At 40.1% G+C, this 16,085-nt stretch overlaps 1 protein-coding gene across 1 annotated transcript in view; it reads left to right on the top strand.

The window, feature by feature from the left end:
• The window catches only part of SHISA9 (shisa family member 9), a 173,181-nt gene extending 157,632 nt beyond the window's left edge, over positions 1–15,549 (top strand). Inside the window, 1 exon segment of the mRNA XM_050980278.1 lies at positions 15,067–15,549. Coding sequence (XP_050836235.1) covers positions 15,067–15,434 — 368 coding nt within the window. The 3' untranslated portion in view covers positions 15,435–15,549.
• The last annotated feature ends 536 nt before the right edge of the window (positions 15,550–16,085 follow it).

Here is a 16,085-nt window from a genome sequence, read left to right as displayed (position 1 = left end):
CAACAGAAACTTAATAAGGGATGTGTTCTATATTTCTGCATGCATTTGAGGCCAACCATATTTATTTAAGTGCCCCTTACTCTGCATGATCCCATTGTTTGGGCATAGTCCACTATGCTTAACCCTTTTTCTTTAATAAGGGATTATTGAAGGAGCATTTCTAATGTTGTGCAGCAACTGTAGCTGTAGCACATTAATATCCCTCATCAGAATGTGGCCATAAGTGGTAAGAAGTTTAGATAACTGAAAAAGTGAAGCGTTACCAGAGGCAGTATTAAATTAATTTCTACACAGCTGCTTTCTTCTGAACTACAGATGTCCTAAAAATTTGGCTTATTTTAGAATTGAGCTACTCATTCCTCAGTGATTGTCTGCTGTGAAAATTCAGTTTATGGAAAAGTAACAAGTCACATTAATCTCTGTTTTGATCATATTCAGGTTCTCCATTAACTTCAGTAAAGATTCAAAGGCTTGTGAAAATAAGAGACAAGAGAGCCCTTGCTATCAATTTGCATTGTGCTGCTGAGGAAGAATGACCCCTACCTTGGTAGTGAGAGCAAGCTGATCCCCAGGAAGCAATTTTAAAGCTGCACCTCATCCTCCAGGTGACAGAGCTTAGCAGAGTGTGGCTGGACATTGGACTGCTCATGCATGTGTGCCATGCAATGTGTGCATTGCAGTGTCTGATTCAGCACCACAGGGGAGGACAGAGTAGAAAGGGCTGCTTTGGATGTATTCTATTTAAAAAGCTAAATATTTTTACTTGAATAAGCTCAAAATGCACAACGAAACACTTTAACACTCACTGGAAGAGGATGTTTCCCTCACTTCTTGTTAGGAATTCCTTTATTTGCTGCAGCCTCCAGAATTCCTTAAGTCCTGACCATGGTTGTTGACCAAATTCACCTTTTCCCCTCAATGCCTGCTGGCATTTACATCTCTGAATGATGTGAGGACATTCTGTGCCTATTTTGTATTCTCAGATGAGTGCCTGCAGTACAGCAAAGTACTGGTGAGTTGAGATGTGCTTACTGTTTTCCTCACTGCACTAGAATTTTGTTTTCCTTCTACCTTGGCATGAACACCACAGGGAATAAACAGCAGAAGGAGAGGACCACTTGGAAATGAGACAGAGAGCACCCATTTCCTGAACAAATAGATAAGAAATTTACCTTCTGGCATCTCTAGCCTACCTGGCTGACTGCTCTGACTTATTGTTAGGTGCACTCTGTTCATCCCTTATCTTTCCATTTTCAAGCCACAGAATCTCTTTCCAGCAGTGCCAAATTTTTCCCACCTCAGAATGTGAGAGACTGTCTGAGGGGAAAGGGTCCAAGACCAGTCCCAGCAGAAGTGGTCACTGAAATTTTTTTTTGTGGTAATAAACACCCAGTGTTTAGAACTTTCAATTTTTTGGTCACCTGAGAAAACACGATCCTGGTTTTCTTCAGTGCTTTTGCAGTATTTGATTATTTATGTGAAAAGTGCAGAAAGAGGTTTTTCTGCATAAATTATTCTCATTTCTGGTTCATCGACCATGTTTTTACTCCATGCCTAAATGGTTATTGCTCACTTAAGCAATACTGACATGCCTAAAGCTACAAGTGGATGGAGATCTTGTAGCTGAACACCTTCATGAAATTCAAGTCCCAGGACATACAAAGGTAGCTCATCACAAATTTTTTATGCACATCATTTGGACATTCATTTGGAAAGCATGAACAATCCAACTTCAAAATCCACTCTGCTAAGCTGCAAGAATTGCAATCCTTCCTGCTGCATAAGAGTTTCCTAGAGCTCAAACAGGCCTCGTTATCCTAAACTATTAGTCATTTATCCAGTCACACTGTTCTGCAGGTATGGCTCACTAACAGTTAATTTTCTTTCCTGAATTTCAGGGAGTGCAAAGTTACTCGATATCTTTAGACCTTCTTGCAGAAATGAAAAAATACCCTAAACCCAACTTCTAAATCCCAGAGGACTGGGAAAATGATCACTCAGCTGCTAGAGAGGTGCACAAATATGCAAGTAAAAACTGAGAATACAAATGTTTCTACAGCTCAACATGATTTTCTGTTTCTTTCCTGCATTTTCTTCTTCCCTTCTCACACACGCACACAAAAATTTGAGGAACTGACTGGACATTGTCAAAAAAAAAAAAAAGATTAAATAAACATACACTGAACAAAATTCCTTCCCAAAACACAGACTGAGAAAGCGAAAGCCTTCCCTGATGCTGGGAGTTGTTAATCTCCTGTGGGATTAAATCAGATCTAATTGATTTGATATAGTGAAGCTAGGAGGATATAATTGGCAGCAGACCCACCATCACATCTCTGAGTCTACAGCTCCCAGCATTTCTTGAAGCTGCACAGTTCTTTGATCCCAGAGGAAACATTAGACTGTGATCCAGCTCTGCTTGCAGTTGCAAAACTGCAAAGTGAGATTCTGCAAATATGACACTCAGAGAATAAATATCTCCTGGTTAGGTCCCTGCAGAACAAGTGTGGCCACAAATGTGTCAAGGCACCAGGCAACAACTCCCCAGAAAAGTGAAGCATATGAGCAAACTGACCTGGTGCTGTGTCCTCTGCACACAGAGAAGGATCCAAAGGGAAGATCACCTGCAGGTTTGCTCTGGGCTGTTATCTTGGAGCCATCTTCTTGTCTGATGGGAAATTTCTTGCTGCTTTCTCCCAAGCTTCAAACATTCAATTTCCACAGAAATGGCTGTAACTCAGTGCTGGTACAAGATCTGTCTCTCACCATGAGACTCTCCCTGTAGTTCATTGTGTTCTGGCATGGAAAGAAACACTGTAATTGGAAAAATGGAAACACACAACATGCCTGCCCATGCATTCACAGGTTTGATACAGACCACTTCTAGAAAAAGAGGAAAATTTATTGGACCCAATATGTTTGAATTAATTTACTTTCCTATACCAACCACACTGTTACACTGAGAGGCAAACATTCATGTTTCTTTGGAAGGCTGAAAAAGGAATTGTACTTTCTTTTCAGAGACAAAAATAATTTTCAGCTACAACTTCCATAAGCAGTTACACAAAGATGGATCAAAAAACATCTGGAGCACAGGAGTATCTCACTGGATTTAACACCATGAAAAACAGGGAAGCACAGATTAAAGCATCACTTGTAATATCCAGAGGGTGATTCAGATAATGATTTCATATATCCAGAGGTATGTGCTGTGTCATAAATAATGCTCAGCTAGGCGATCTGCCCAGCTCAACACTGCAGCTACAGATCTGGCTCAAGAAAGTGTGACATAAAAGCTGGATATCTTTTCATTATTATTATTTACTCAGCCCAGTGTGGCTGGAGATTTTGAAGATTTTGAGGGTTCATTTTTTAGGGAAGTCTTTCATATTTCAATCCTTGCTTTATTTCAGGCACAGGAGAAAAGCCAAGCAGCACTCAGGAACAAGTCTTGCTTTACACCAACCCCCTGCCAGCACCTTCCCTCAGCCTCCCCAGTCCCCAGCCAGAGGAAGTGGAGCATCACTTCTTTCACTCACATCTTCTGATGAGACCCAGCAAATTTCACAGCCTGCCCAGTGCATGCAGATGAAATTACAAGACCTTTTCTTGCTTCCACTAAATAATTTAATTATTTTATCTTTTATTTACCCAATTGGCTTCTGATACCCACAGGCACACTGTCATAGGTAAATACAAAACACTTGGAGAGTCTTGATCAAAATATTTTCCTGTTTTATCATCCAGAACACTCATTTCTTCTTCCAGTGAAGTACTCATATTTTAATTATAAATCTAGCATTTGTGCAGAGCCTCAGTATCTTGAGCTAAATCATCTGCTTTGCTGACGTTCTTTTTTTGGCTTTAAAAAACCAAAACTTTACTGTAAAATCTACAGGAGGATTTTCTTTCTGAGGATGGGGAATTGTGCTCTAAGCAATCACACTTCCAAGCAGCCATTGCCCATTCCATCCTTTAGCAAACAGATTTGTGAACTTTGGGGATTTGTTGGTCTTGACAGAAGCGACCTCATGGCAGGTGGAAGGAAAGTGCAAATAGTCCTTCTCTAAAAGGAAGCAGTTTTAGCACCAAAATAGGATTCTCTGAGACACTGCCATCTATGTTGGCTCCTTTCTTGGACTTTAGCAACACACTGAACTTGGGAAAGAAAGGAAATCTGACCTGGAAGTATATTCAGTTTAGGTTTAAACTTTAAACTTGTACTTTTGTGGGTTGGACTCACACCTAGTGAATTTGGTTTTTCTGAACTTGGTCCACTCCCTGGTTATATAATGGCTGAAGAATATTCATAAGAATTTATTAAATCTTAACCTCTTTTTCATGCCAAAAGAGCAAATTTAAATTTGTGCATCCTAATTCTTGTCCTTGATGTTGATATTCTTTGCACCAATACTCCCTACCACAGAGAAACAGCCTCTTTTTTTTGTTATCAGCACATTAAAATAGTAAAAACTAAATCTTCACCAATTATTCATAGAAGTTCAACTTATAAACACCACTCCACATTCCATCAGTTATGCACCACAGAGAACTCACACCTTTTCACTGAAAATGAGGTTGGCTCTCTGGAAACTAATTGATTTATAAAATCCTTATGGATCAAAAATCTCATTTTTATGGGACATAATGGAGATCTAAAATGAGAGTAGCAGAAATCCAGCTAACTGCTAGAGAATGGGGATTTTGCTGTCTTTTGCTTGTCTTTTGGCCTAGAAGGTAGAGCCTTCAGAGGAAATGAGCTTACAGTAACCAGGTTTATTTCCATCCACTGAGATCAGTGCTGACCTCAGGAAGAAAAGAAGTAAATCTAAATCAAACATGGGTTATTCCAACCTATTTCTATGAAATGCTGATGAATTTTGCATGAATTTTTTACACATTAAGTGATGTAAAGACATGAGTGAAATTTTATGCTAAGGCAATAAAAGTGAGTCAATAAAAACAAGGCTCAGCTCATGTGATGACAAAGCCTAACAATGCTGAGCATTTTCACTTGCAGCCCATCCTAAACATCCCTCTCTGTAACTGTTTTATTTTGCAATATAAAGATACTTTTCACCCTGCAATGCAATTTTTTTATCAATTATTTAAGCATAGAGATTGATCCTAAAGCTATGAAAACAACTGTGAATACCTGCAGATAAACAGCAGCACTGTGGGATCCCAACTCAAATCTAGACTGCATCTGAAGTGTGGCTTTTAACAGTTCCCACCAGGGAGCCCACACATTACACTACTTGCTTTTAACACACTCCACCCATTTTTCCCTCTGGACTATTAGCTTTGTAGGGAGTGTATGGAAATATTTTTGCAGGAAGAGTTTCATACCTGTGTTCAATGTGTGATGTCATGTTTAAAGGCTTTTCAGCTTTGTACATGTACATATGTACAAATGTGCAATGTTCTTCAGGATTACCCATGAACACATAGTAAGACAATTGATAGGAATGAATCCCTTCTTAACAATATCATACAAATAGCAGCAATTATCTGTCTGCTATTTTGGTTCTGCAAAGGGGGCTCTAAAGACAGTAAATGTGTTTTTAAGAAATTGCACACATAAAAGTCACAGAAACCATTGCTTTATTCCTACACATTCATACTATAATAACAAAGAGCTTGAGGCATGGAGGGAGGAAGATCAGTAACGTGATTTGCAATGCACAGTTAATTTCTGCAACAGTCTTTCTCTAAACAGCTTATTTGAAGAAGAATAAGGGGAAAAGAGAAGCTGAAAAAGAAATCTGATATGTAGTAGTTATGATACAACAGCATAAAACAAAAATCACCACAAAGATACCATTTGTTTCCATTCTAAGGAAAATCTGAAGTACAACAGGTAGTTTTTGCAGTGGGAAGGTTTGCAAAGGTTTCTAGGCTATGGAAGGTGCTACCATGGAGAGCAGCCAGGGCCTGCCACAGGGGAGGAGGCAGAGCTGCAGCTCAGCCCTGCTGTTGCTCATTTTGCCCAGCAATTGATATGATTGCAGTTGCTGGGGAAAAGGGGAGAGAGGAGCTGTGCACTCCTCTGTGGCTGCAGTCTGGTGTGTCACTATGAACTATTCATGGCAGGGAGCTGCATTTCCAGTTCAGCCTGGGCTGGCTGTCAGTCACTGATGCTGCTGCCTAACGTGAGGGCTCTGCCTTGGACTTGGCCCAAGCTGCAGGAAAACCTGAAGAAACTCATTTTCTTCAGACAGGGCAAGTTTGGGACTTGCCAGGGAACACAAGTTCCTTTCAGTTTGACACATATCTCTGGTTTGGAAACCTCTGGCAACCATGCTCAAGAGTTTAATAATACAAATGCCATAGAGTCTAAAAAGAGGGAGACAGGAAAAGAATAAAAGAAGAAAAATCCAGAACTCTAGATGTATAGTAAGTATAACTATGAAATTACTTCATTCCTTTTTTTTTTTCCTCCTGAGAAAAGAGTAGGAAAAGATAACTTTCTGATAGAAACTACTTATGCCAGAACTATTTTGGAAAAAAAAATCAACTTCAATACAGAAAAATTATTAAAAATCCTTTTAAATTAAAGCAGTTAAGAAAAAGATAAAATAAAAATAAATTAGGGAAAAATTGCTATTTCATCACTGTGACTTTTTTTTTTTTCATTTAACCAGTACAATTCAAAAAGCCTCTAGGCCTTTCTTCATGTTGAGAAATAATAGTGTAAATCTCGTATGATGGCAGTTGAAAGGCATAAAAATGCAAGTCTATTTCAGCACTAAAACACATCCTAATTACATGTTCAGACTCCGAATTGGATTCTCTGTGCTCTCATGCAGCTTCCTATGTCATCACATCTGGCATTTGCAGCTCATCTGTAGCTGATTCAGACATATGTCTAAGAGTTATATCCAGCAGTATACAAAGAGAGACAAAAATATCAATCAAAAGTATTAAAATTGAAAACAAAACTGAGCACACAGAAGAATGCCAACAGCGATGTGTGAAAAGAAAATTCAATTATGTTCATGCTAAGAACAGTTGTTACAAATAAATGTGGTCAGGAATAGCAGAGCTTTTTCAGTCCACGTTAGATAAGGTAAATTGACACCTGAAGGAAAACCAAGGAGGCTTTCTGAGATGCCAAACCCCCCAGCAGAACCAGGTGAGCTCTGTTCTGCCGTGCCCCACATCCCCCCTGTGTGCAGCCCCCAGGAGCAGGGGAGCCCCGAGCAGGCTGCAGGGCAGGGCTGGGGTGCTCAGCTCTCTGCTCCTGCCAATGCCCCTGCAACCCTGAGCAGGCTCTGCCCTCAGACAAATGCAAGGTCCTCACCCACCAAAAAGGTTACAAACAATTTTGTGTTGTTGTTGATGTATTGAAGCGTTGCAAAATTTCTGACACAATCAGATTTATCCTGAGAAGCATTAAAAGCTACCAGTGAAAAAGCAAGCAAGATTACTGGAGGAAGAAGTGGAAGAAGCCTTTTAAGCAAATCTCCTAAGTGTTAACCTCTTTGGCTTTGGACAGCATTTTTAGAAAGCAAGCCAAACCCTCCTTCCCTAAATCAGTTTAAGCAGCAGTCATGCTTTATTCAGAAGTTAAGCATGACAGCATGACTCCTTAGATAGTTTCTATTTCAAAAGGCAAGTTTTCATACCATATAGAAGGTTTCCAGTAAAAAACCTGATAAGTATGGTTAAATGAGATAAAATGAAATAAATATTTCACAGTAGAACTTTTCATATTTATTTGCCATTGTAGATGCCATGAAAGCCACAAGCTTAGAGGGCTTTAGGAAAAAAAAATAATGAAAAAACAGATTTACAGTTACAGGAATGTCACTGGCTGCATTTTTAAAGAAAAGTCAGAGATTTTAATACATAATTCTCTTTGACTTCTTTTACAATTTCATCCCTTTGATCAAGAACAGAATTGGTGCTCTTACTTCCTCTAAAATTTATCATTCATTGTACAATACTGAACCAGCAGTTTAGCATGTTGGTGCTTGAATTTAAAATGTTAAATCACTTGAGGATACAACCAAGCAGTGTGATCTTTGTCTATCTGCATGCCACAGATTTCATGTTTGCTAAAAACATTTACAATTCCAATGTTAATTTAACATGAATTACCCACCATTTGTTTCCAGGTTAACAGAGCCTATATTCTGATTAGCCAGGAAAAGTCTTGTTTTATTTCTGCTGGTTAGATTCGAGTATCTGCATGCCAGTGGTCCCCAGGTTAGGCAGAATGTGTGTGTGTGTCTGGAGTATTTTGATCCAAACCAAATCACAATATCACTGCAGCACTTTGCAAAATTGAATCATAAATATTGCAATTTAATACTATGCAAATCAATGCGGGCAAGTATACAAAGCCCAGCTGGAAAATCTGTTTTACATGTCCAAGGAGAAACCTGCCTAAACTCACACAGTAAATAAACATTTGGAAAAAGAGAAAGAAAAAACCCAGACTTTGCAGTGCTGTGCTTTTTGTCACAATGTCAGAAGAGGGGCCCTTCTGCTCCCAGACACGTGGCTACTCTTGTGTTCCAAGGAATGGCAGCCCTGTTTCTGGTGAAGCACACATCCTGCCTGATGCCTGAGGAGTCCATCAAAACCTGTCTCACTGATCCCAGCCAGGCAGCAGGCTTTGCTGTGGGGGTTAAAGAGCATTGCTAAGACTGGAGGCTTCACTTACCCAGCCTAATTACATTCCTGTCCTAAACCATTCCTAATGTGTCTCAAAACCCAGAAATATTCTGGCCTCCTCAGCCTTTCATAACCTGTCACAAAGATAATCAAAAGAAAAGAAATGTTTGGGCCTACATATTTATCTTTTTTCATGTCTCATATCTTGAAATAATTTTATTTCACTGGGAAAACAAAATGTAGTCTTGTGTCTGGAGGTGGACAAGCTCCTTTCAAACAATGTCTGAGAAGAAAAGGTTGATATGGTTTTTCTTTTCACGCTTGGTCTCTCTCCAGATCACTGTAAGAAATCAGTAAATAGATGAAGTGGTAAAGGGGGCCAGGAGAGGAAAACACTGAGCCACAAAAAGTAGGTTCTACAAAACTTATGTGGAGTTCTATGCATTATGTCTTTTTCTTTACCTCTGTCAGTAGTAGGAAATAATAGCCATGGGAAGGAATCCAAAGATATAAAATAGTCTTCATTTTCAGAATATCTTGAATAAAGGCAAAATGGTATTAGAAGAAAACCAAATATTTAGGACAGAAATCAATGCAGGCCAGAGGCTGAATTCTGAGTTTTCAAAATTCAATACAAGAATGAGAAGGAGGGCTGCAAAAAGGATTTTCAATGGCATTTGTCCATTCTTGAAAATTAGTATGGTTTAAAATGGTTCCAACGTGTATAGAGCCACCCCAGTGCCTGTGAGCTGAGACCAGTGACCAGCCATGAGATGACCACACTCCCTGCTCCTGGCCACAGACAAATCTCTCACACCATCCTGCCCATTCCCCACTCTACCAACAGAATCCTGTCTTGCTGAAATTTCCCCACGCTGTTTTCCAATCCACTTCATATCATGCAGAGCAAATACTTCTGTGCTCCATGATAGTTGGTGAGCCCCTTCATACAAAACACAGGTCATTAGTTATTTGTTTTACTGCATGGAATACATTTTTCTGTTGATTTATTGGATCCAATTCATACCTAGGGGCAGCTAATACAGCCTCTGTCTGTGTGAGTTTTTTCCCCTCACCCAAGAATAAACTTGTGCTAATGTACAAATGATACTTTGATTTTCAGATGAAATCCTGCCAGAACTCTCACACAGAGTTGGTTTATGTCCTGGAAGCCTTTGAACATATTGTCTTAGATGCTAGCTTGGAAAGGCAAATGAATAAGCAATCAGACACTCAGAGAGGATCAACAGCACCACCAGAGGCAGCAGCCCAGCATTTCCCTGGGCAAAATTCTCCTGCTGTCTCTGAGTCAGGATTCATTACCCTTCTGTCCTTCCTTGAGTTTTCACTTTCATTACTTAGAGAAAGAGAAGTTTCCCACAGCTTCAGGTAATGACACCACGGTCTCAGCAAACCCATGGCTGTGGAAGCAAAGCCTTGTTACAAACTGCTGTACATGACATAGGGACAGCCTCACAAACGCCCCCAAACAGGCACTGACTTCATTTCAGCTGTAATATGGTGTGTCACTGTAGCAATTCCATTGCTGCCCTGTCCTCAGCACTTTCCACTGGCTTGCTTTCTTCATCTCTAGCGCTTCATTTGAAATACAGTTTTTTGGCTAGAATAAAGCTCTGCATTTCACAAACTAGTTCTCAAAATAAGTTCAGATAACAAACAATTCTGCAAACATGTAGTGAGAAAGTGTCCCTACATAATTTAATGTCTTTGATTGTAAGGTCACATGGAAGTTTTGATATGGGGGTTTGATTTTGTTTTTTTTAGTGTCTTTAGAGCTTTTATAAGGGCTCACTCCTTTGTGGATCCTTTTCTTTCACTTCAGAGGCTTCTTCCCACTCCCAGGTGCCTATTTTCACAAAAACTGTGGGACAGCACTGTCTTTCAGGATTCTGCCTTCTCCCACAGCTGTAGGTGGTGTGAGCATTCAGAGCCATGTTATGGACCCACAGAGATAAGACCATTGTCAGTAAGGAGAAGAGTTAAACCCCTGTGTAACATTTTACAAGAAAAAAAGCATTCACAGTGATAAGGCATGGCCACATGACTCTATGCCACAAGTGCTTACACAGTGATGTTGATGGCTACTTAAGCTGGGGAACAGAACATTACACAGTTTCAGGGCCACCTCTCAAATACAGCTTATATTCAAATAAGCTCACTGAGAAATTCTGGCCCTTTGGCAGCCACAAGGATTTTTGCCACTGATATTCAAGAAAACACATTTTCATCCATGGTATTTACTTGGTAAGAGACTCACTGGTTTCCATGCTTTTGTTACATAACTATGGATTATGAAGAAAGATATGAAACTTCCATGTCATGGCAGGCTCACACTTAAGGTTGGAAAAAAAATTCATATTTCAACATTTTTTTCCAGGTGAACAGTAAAACAGTAACTAAATGGGTGCAGTACCTTAAAGAAGTAAAAGCCTTACAGAAATATTGAAACTGAGAGCATTTTTATAATTAGCTACCAAGAAGAAGGAACACAATAACACTCCGAATCAAAGCCCTACTAATATTATTTGGCAATGTTGCAATTATAATTTTTTACTCCTTTTTCAAACACAGCAGTGATATGTTTAAATCATATTTTTACCAACCAAGACACAGAAGCAATGGAAAAGGCACTTCTATAGCACCTTTCATCCAAAATCTCAGAATACTCTACAAATAGCAATTCAGCTTCCTAACACAAGTACCTCCTCCAATGTGCTAACAGCTCATTTTACAGCAGGTGAAACCGAGGCAGAGGGAAGTTGAGTCATGTACCTAAGGTCACATAACAAATCCATCCTCTAACTCCAAAATATCTCTCCGGATGTTTAAAGTCCACAAAATATTTATAGGGTCTGCTTAAGAAGAAAAACAAACTCCCTCAGATTCACAGCTGATTTTTAAAGTAGTTGGCTTCAGGATACTATTAATATACTTTTCTTGGTAAAACATTTGTTACAAAACCATGCTCAATATTACTGTTCTGAATCTCTTCTGCTTTGAAAAGGAAAAGAAAAAACCCTGTTTCTAGACTGTAGTAGCATCAGGTCACTCCCATGGAGCACAGCCCTCTGCTATCATGAAACCCGCATGAAAGAACGACGACGGCGCTAAGACTTGCCAAAAGCTCTCTTGAACAACTGAACTGCTCAGGTTTATCACTGCTGATTTTGCTCATATTTGATCCAATGGTATCTCCTCCCCCCCATTTTTGGTACCAGTGCCTGTGTGGCCACCTGCACGTGCAAGCAGAAAGAAAATAGGATTGAGGGAGGTTAAACCGTTCAGCACAGGGCTGCCTGCCACTGCCAGCACTGAACTGCCAGGCACAGGGAAGAGTCCTCAGGCAAAGCCTGCAAAGAGTTACTTGATCAGGACAAACACAAACAGCAGCTCTCCCACACAAAACACAAAATCAGCCGCTTGGCAGCTGTATGCCAGCTTTCTGCTTGACTTTGCTGAGGAGGATTTACAGTTCACATCCTGGTTTGTTTCCTCCAAGCCCAGTTTCCAGAGAACAGCTGAGAAGTCCCTAGAAAGGGACAATAGACTACGTTAGTTAAAGCAACATTAATGCAACCAAATTTACAGAATTAATTGTTCACTTTCTCTGTGGTTTTTGATTAGAAAGAAAGAGTTGAAAATCTGGCATTATAACATGGCATAAACAAGATCAAAACCAACTTCAGACATGTCAGAGGCACCGTCCTTTTGAGGCTGACTTCTTCCTCCCTGTTTCAGGAGACCTGTTTCAACTGTGAAGGTCTCCTTTATGTACAACAGAAATACAATTTACTCTTCTGTAGGACATCCTCCTCAGTGTGACTGGAGATCTGAGTGGCATATCTAATGTCTGATAAAATTCAGAGACCCAGGACCATTGCAGTGGGAAAAGGGGCGAGTGAGAAAGAATTAACAGAAGCTGAGGATGCAGCGTGAGCTTGTTGTGGCCTCAAAGGGAAAAATGGCAGGAAAAGCCAGGCAATAAAAATATCTGCATTTTTTGGTCATTATTTACATAGCTGTATCACCACTGCTATTTCTAGAAAGAGAAGTCATTATTTGCCTTGCAGCCGATTATAGATCTTGGCTACAGAAGACAAATTGCTGCAACATAACTAATACAAAATTAAAACTACAAACTTATACATTTACTCTATTGCTATGTTAGATTACCTAATTTTTTAATTTTTGTATGCAAATTAAACTAATTTAAATGCGAAACAGGCATACAAATGTATCTCTATTAAAAGCTGGACATAAGTAACTGTGCTGAATTTAAATTATATAAGCTAGTGTGACTTTTCATAAATAGCCAAGGTCTAAATCATATGACATCACTCCCTTAACAGCTGGCCTGCAGTGTCTTTGATGTAAAAATTTATATAAATGAAGACTTGTGTGAATAGTCACAGTGCCTTTTCTGCAACCATTTTTTTCAATTATTGATAACAGATTAATGAGATACTAGTAATGCAAATGCACTTCCAGCCTGTTTTTATTCATAATGGTTCTGTGACATTCAGAATATTAACAAATTTAAAGGATAAGCCACATGTAGAACTGGAAACAGCTCTTTCAGGGAGAAATAGGCACAACTTCTTGATTATTCAGATTACAGCTCTCTAAATGAAAGAACTCAGTCCAAAATCAAAGCAGAACTTCACAGACTCTCTTTAACACATGACAGGTCTATCAGCAGTTGCAACTGCACGCCCTGGGCTGAAATGAGAGCAGGCCATTATCTACATTCTGTGATTTGTTTCAAGCAGAAGACACCTGTATTCTATAGAAAAGCATTCACTCAATGCCTGAAAATGGAAACAGATGGAGTTGGGTAAAACACACAAAGCCCAATTTGACAGCACAGAAAGGAGCAATTTCAGCCCACTGGAGATGAAACACCTCTTTAATGACACAATTAAGGATTTAAGAGCAGAGTCCAGTTGCACAGTCATTTATACAAAAAATGTCATGAGATAATAAATAGCAAGTGCCTTTGGTAATATTCCTCCCTGTTGAGGGGCCAGGACAGGGGGGATGCACAACTGCAGCCTGATTGTGAAGATTAATATGAGGCTCCTGGGAATTTCCTTGCCTTGCATAAAGATCCAGTTCAGAACTAGAGACAGGGAGAAAATTCAAAGTGCAAAAAAAGCCTCCTAGGAATACTTGGGCTAGAGCAAAAGAAGGAAGCTACAGAAAAAACAGTGCAGGGAATTAAAAACCTCATGAAGGCAAAAGGAGCTGAGCTGTACAGAGAGCTACATGTACCAGACTTCTGCAGAGAAGTCTTACATGGCATGGCTTCAAGGAAAATGGATGGATCCAGCTAGGGCACAGCAGAAGTCAAATTCAGGCTGGCACAATATATATTCCAAGCACACCACTGCTGATTAACACAGTGCCAGTTGAACTATGTATTTGGCACTATCTTAAATGAACATCTAAATTTTTGAAGGGGGAAAATAAACACTCCTCACATAAAAGGAAAGATCTTAAAAAATGAAATTCAGTTAAGCTTCCCTTAAACCTCAGTCTCAAAATTGAAATTAGTTGCTGGATTGCTGCAGAATGCCTTTAGCTTCCTAAGCATGGTTCATACTTTCAAGCAAGGCCAAATAAATGCCAGCAATAACAAACTTGAGCAAAAGCGTGCACTGGAAGACATTTGCCTAGGAAATCACAGAGGGCAAAATCCTGATTTGAAAACTGCAATGCAGTATTTGTTGGCAGGGCTGTTGCTGTATTTCTTAGTGCCACTGACCCCAGAAAATTATGCCAGAACCTGGAATTTAGGATTTTCATGGTCTGTGAAATCACAGGGTAAATACCCAACCTCCAACAACCCAAAGTATTTTCAGCCCCATAAAGCATTAGTGACCTTCTGACCATTTAGCATGACAGATCCCATTCTTATTATTGCCCTGAGGCATTATTGAACAGAAATGGGTCCAACTAATCACACACCACAAGACCTTACAGCTGGCTGGGTTAAACACCCACGAGTCACTTTGCATTTAGAGGGATGTGCTCTCACACAGCAACGCGACCTCACATGCCGCAGCATTCCCAGGAAAGCCTGTGCCCTTCTGTGAGCTTCCCAAATTTCCTGTGCTATGTGACATGAACAGTGATGAGATTCACAGGACTTCTCCCCATAATCTAAATGTCAGCCCAACCTGAGTGATTTGGGGCAGGGACAGCCCTTTCTTCAAGGGCAACAAGGTTTTGTCTGCATGTATGAAAGCCTGGCATCCAAAACTTCAGAGCAAAAATAAGGGCCGAAGGTGGTGTGGATTTCTCTTACTGATGTACCTGTAAATGTTCTGCTCTGCAGATAGAACTGTGTAAGACCTACTGTAAGCCATTTCTCTTGTGTCCAACTGATTCTTTTTGTCCCCTCCCCGTTTTGACCCCAAATAGCTGACAAAGTCAACGATGACTTCTACACCAAGCGCCGGCACCTGGCCGAGCTGGCTGCCAAGGGGAGCCTGCCCCTCCACCCGGTGCGCCTGGACGAGGAGAGGGCCTACACCATCGACAGCGGGCTCACCAGGCAGAACGGGAAATCCAGGATGGGCAAGATCCACACACACCCCCTGGGCTACAACTCCCACTACAAGACCTGGGATCCCAACGACCCGTCCCTGAGGCGGCAAGCGTTCCCAAACAAGGGCAAGCACGGCATGGGAGACCCGACGCTAAGTGACCCGCTGACCACCCGCAGCCAGCACTACTTGGGCCCACAGCCATACTTCATAACCAACAGCAAGACAGAAGTAACTGTTTGAGTTTCTTTTCTTTCTCTTTTTTTTTTTTCTAATGAAATCCTTTAAAAACCACATGCAAATGTATACACAACACAAACACTCAACCAAAAGGCAAAAAAAAAAAAAAAAAAAAAAAGAAATTAAACAACAAAAAAAAAGAGGAAACAGAAGGAAGGAACTTCCACCTGGACACTTTTGGTATCCAGCCAGCTTTAGGCCGAAGAGTGGGTTAATACCATGCAGCAATACACACTGAAGGTTGAATTACAAACTCCATTTGTATCTCACAATGGAACACAAACCCTTGTGACTAAATTTTTTTACTTGAAACTAAAATCCATGATGAGAAGTAGCACAATCTAGAGAAACTTTATGTCTGCTTAAACATTTACACTATGTTCCTGCCTTGAGACAGAGGAAGACAGAGAGAACAATATACTGTAATATATTATTTCAGAGAGGAGTTTTGTATAAAACCTATTAATAATCACTAGACCTGTGAAAAACCGAGAGCAACCATCTTGGTATGATCCCTAACGTCTACTATTGTACTTTTACACCATCCTATAGAGAACGCAAAAAATATACGTACAATAAGGGACAAAGATATCTTCACAAGGAATTTATAAAGACTGTTATGATTAAGAGCATATGGGACCTTTCTGGCTGGTA

This window comes from Serinus canaria, chromosome 14, assembly GCF_022539315.1.
Source record: "Serinus canaria isolate serCan28SL12 chromosome 14, serCan2020, whole genome shotgun sequence".
NCBI classification, from domain to species: domain Eukaryota; kingdom Metazoa; phylum Chordata; class Aves; order Passeriformes; family Fringillidae; genus Serinus; species Serinus canaria.
This window is presented reverse-complemented; position numbering and strand designations above follow the sequence as displayed.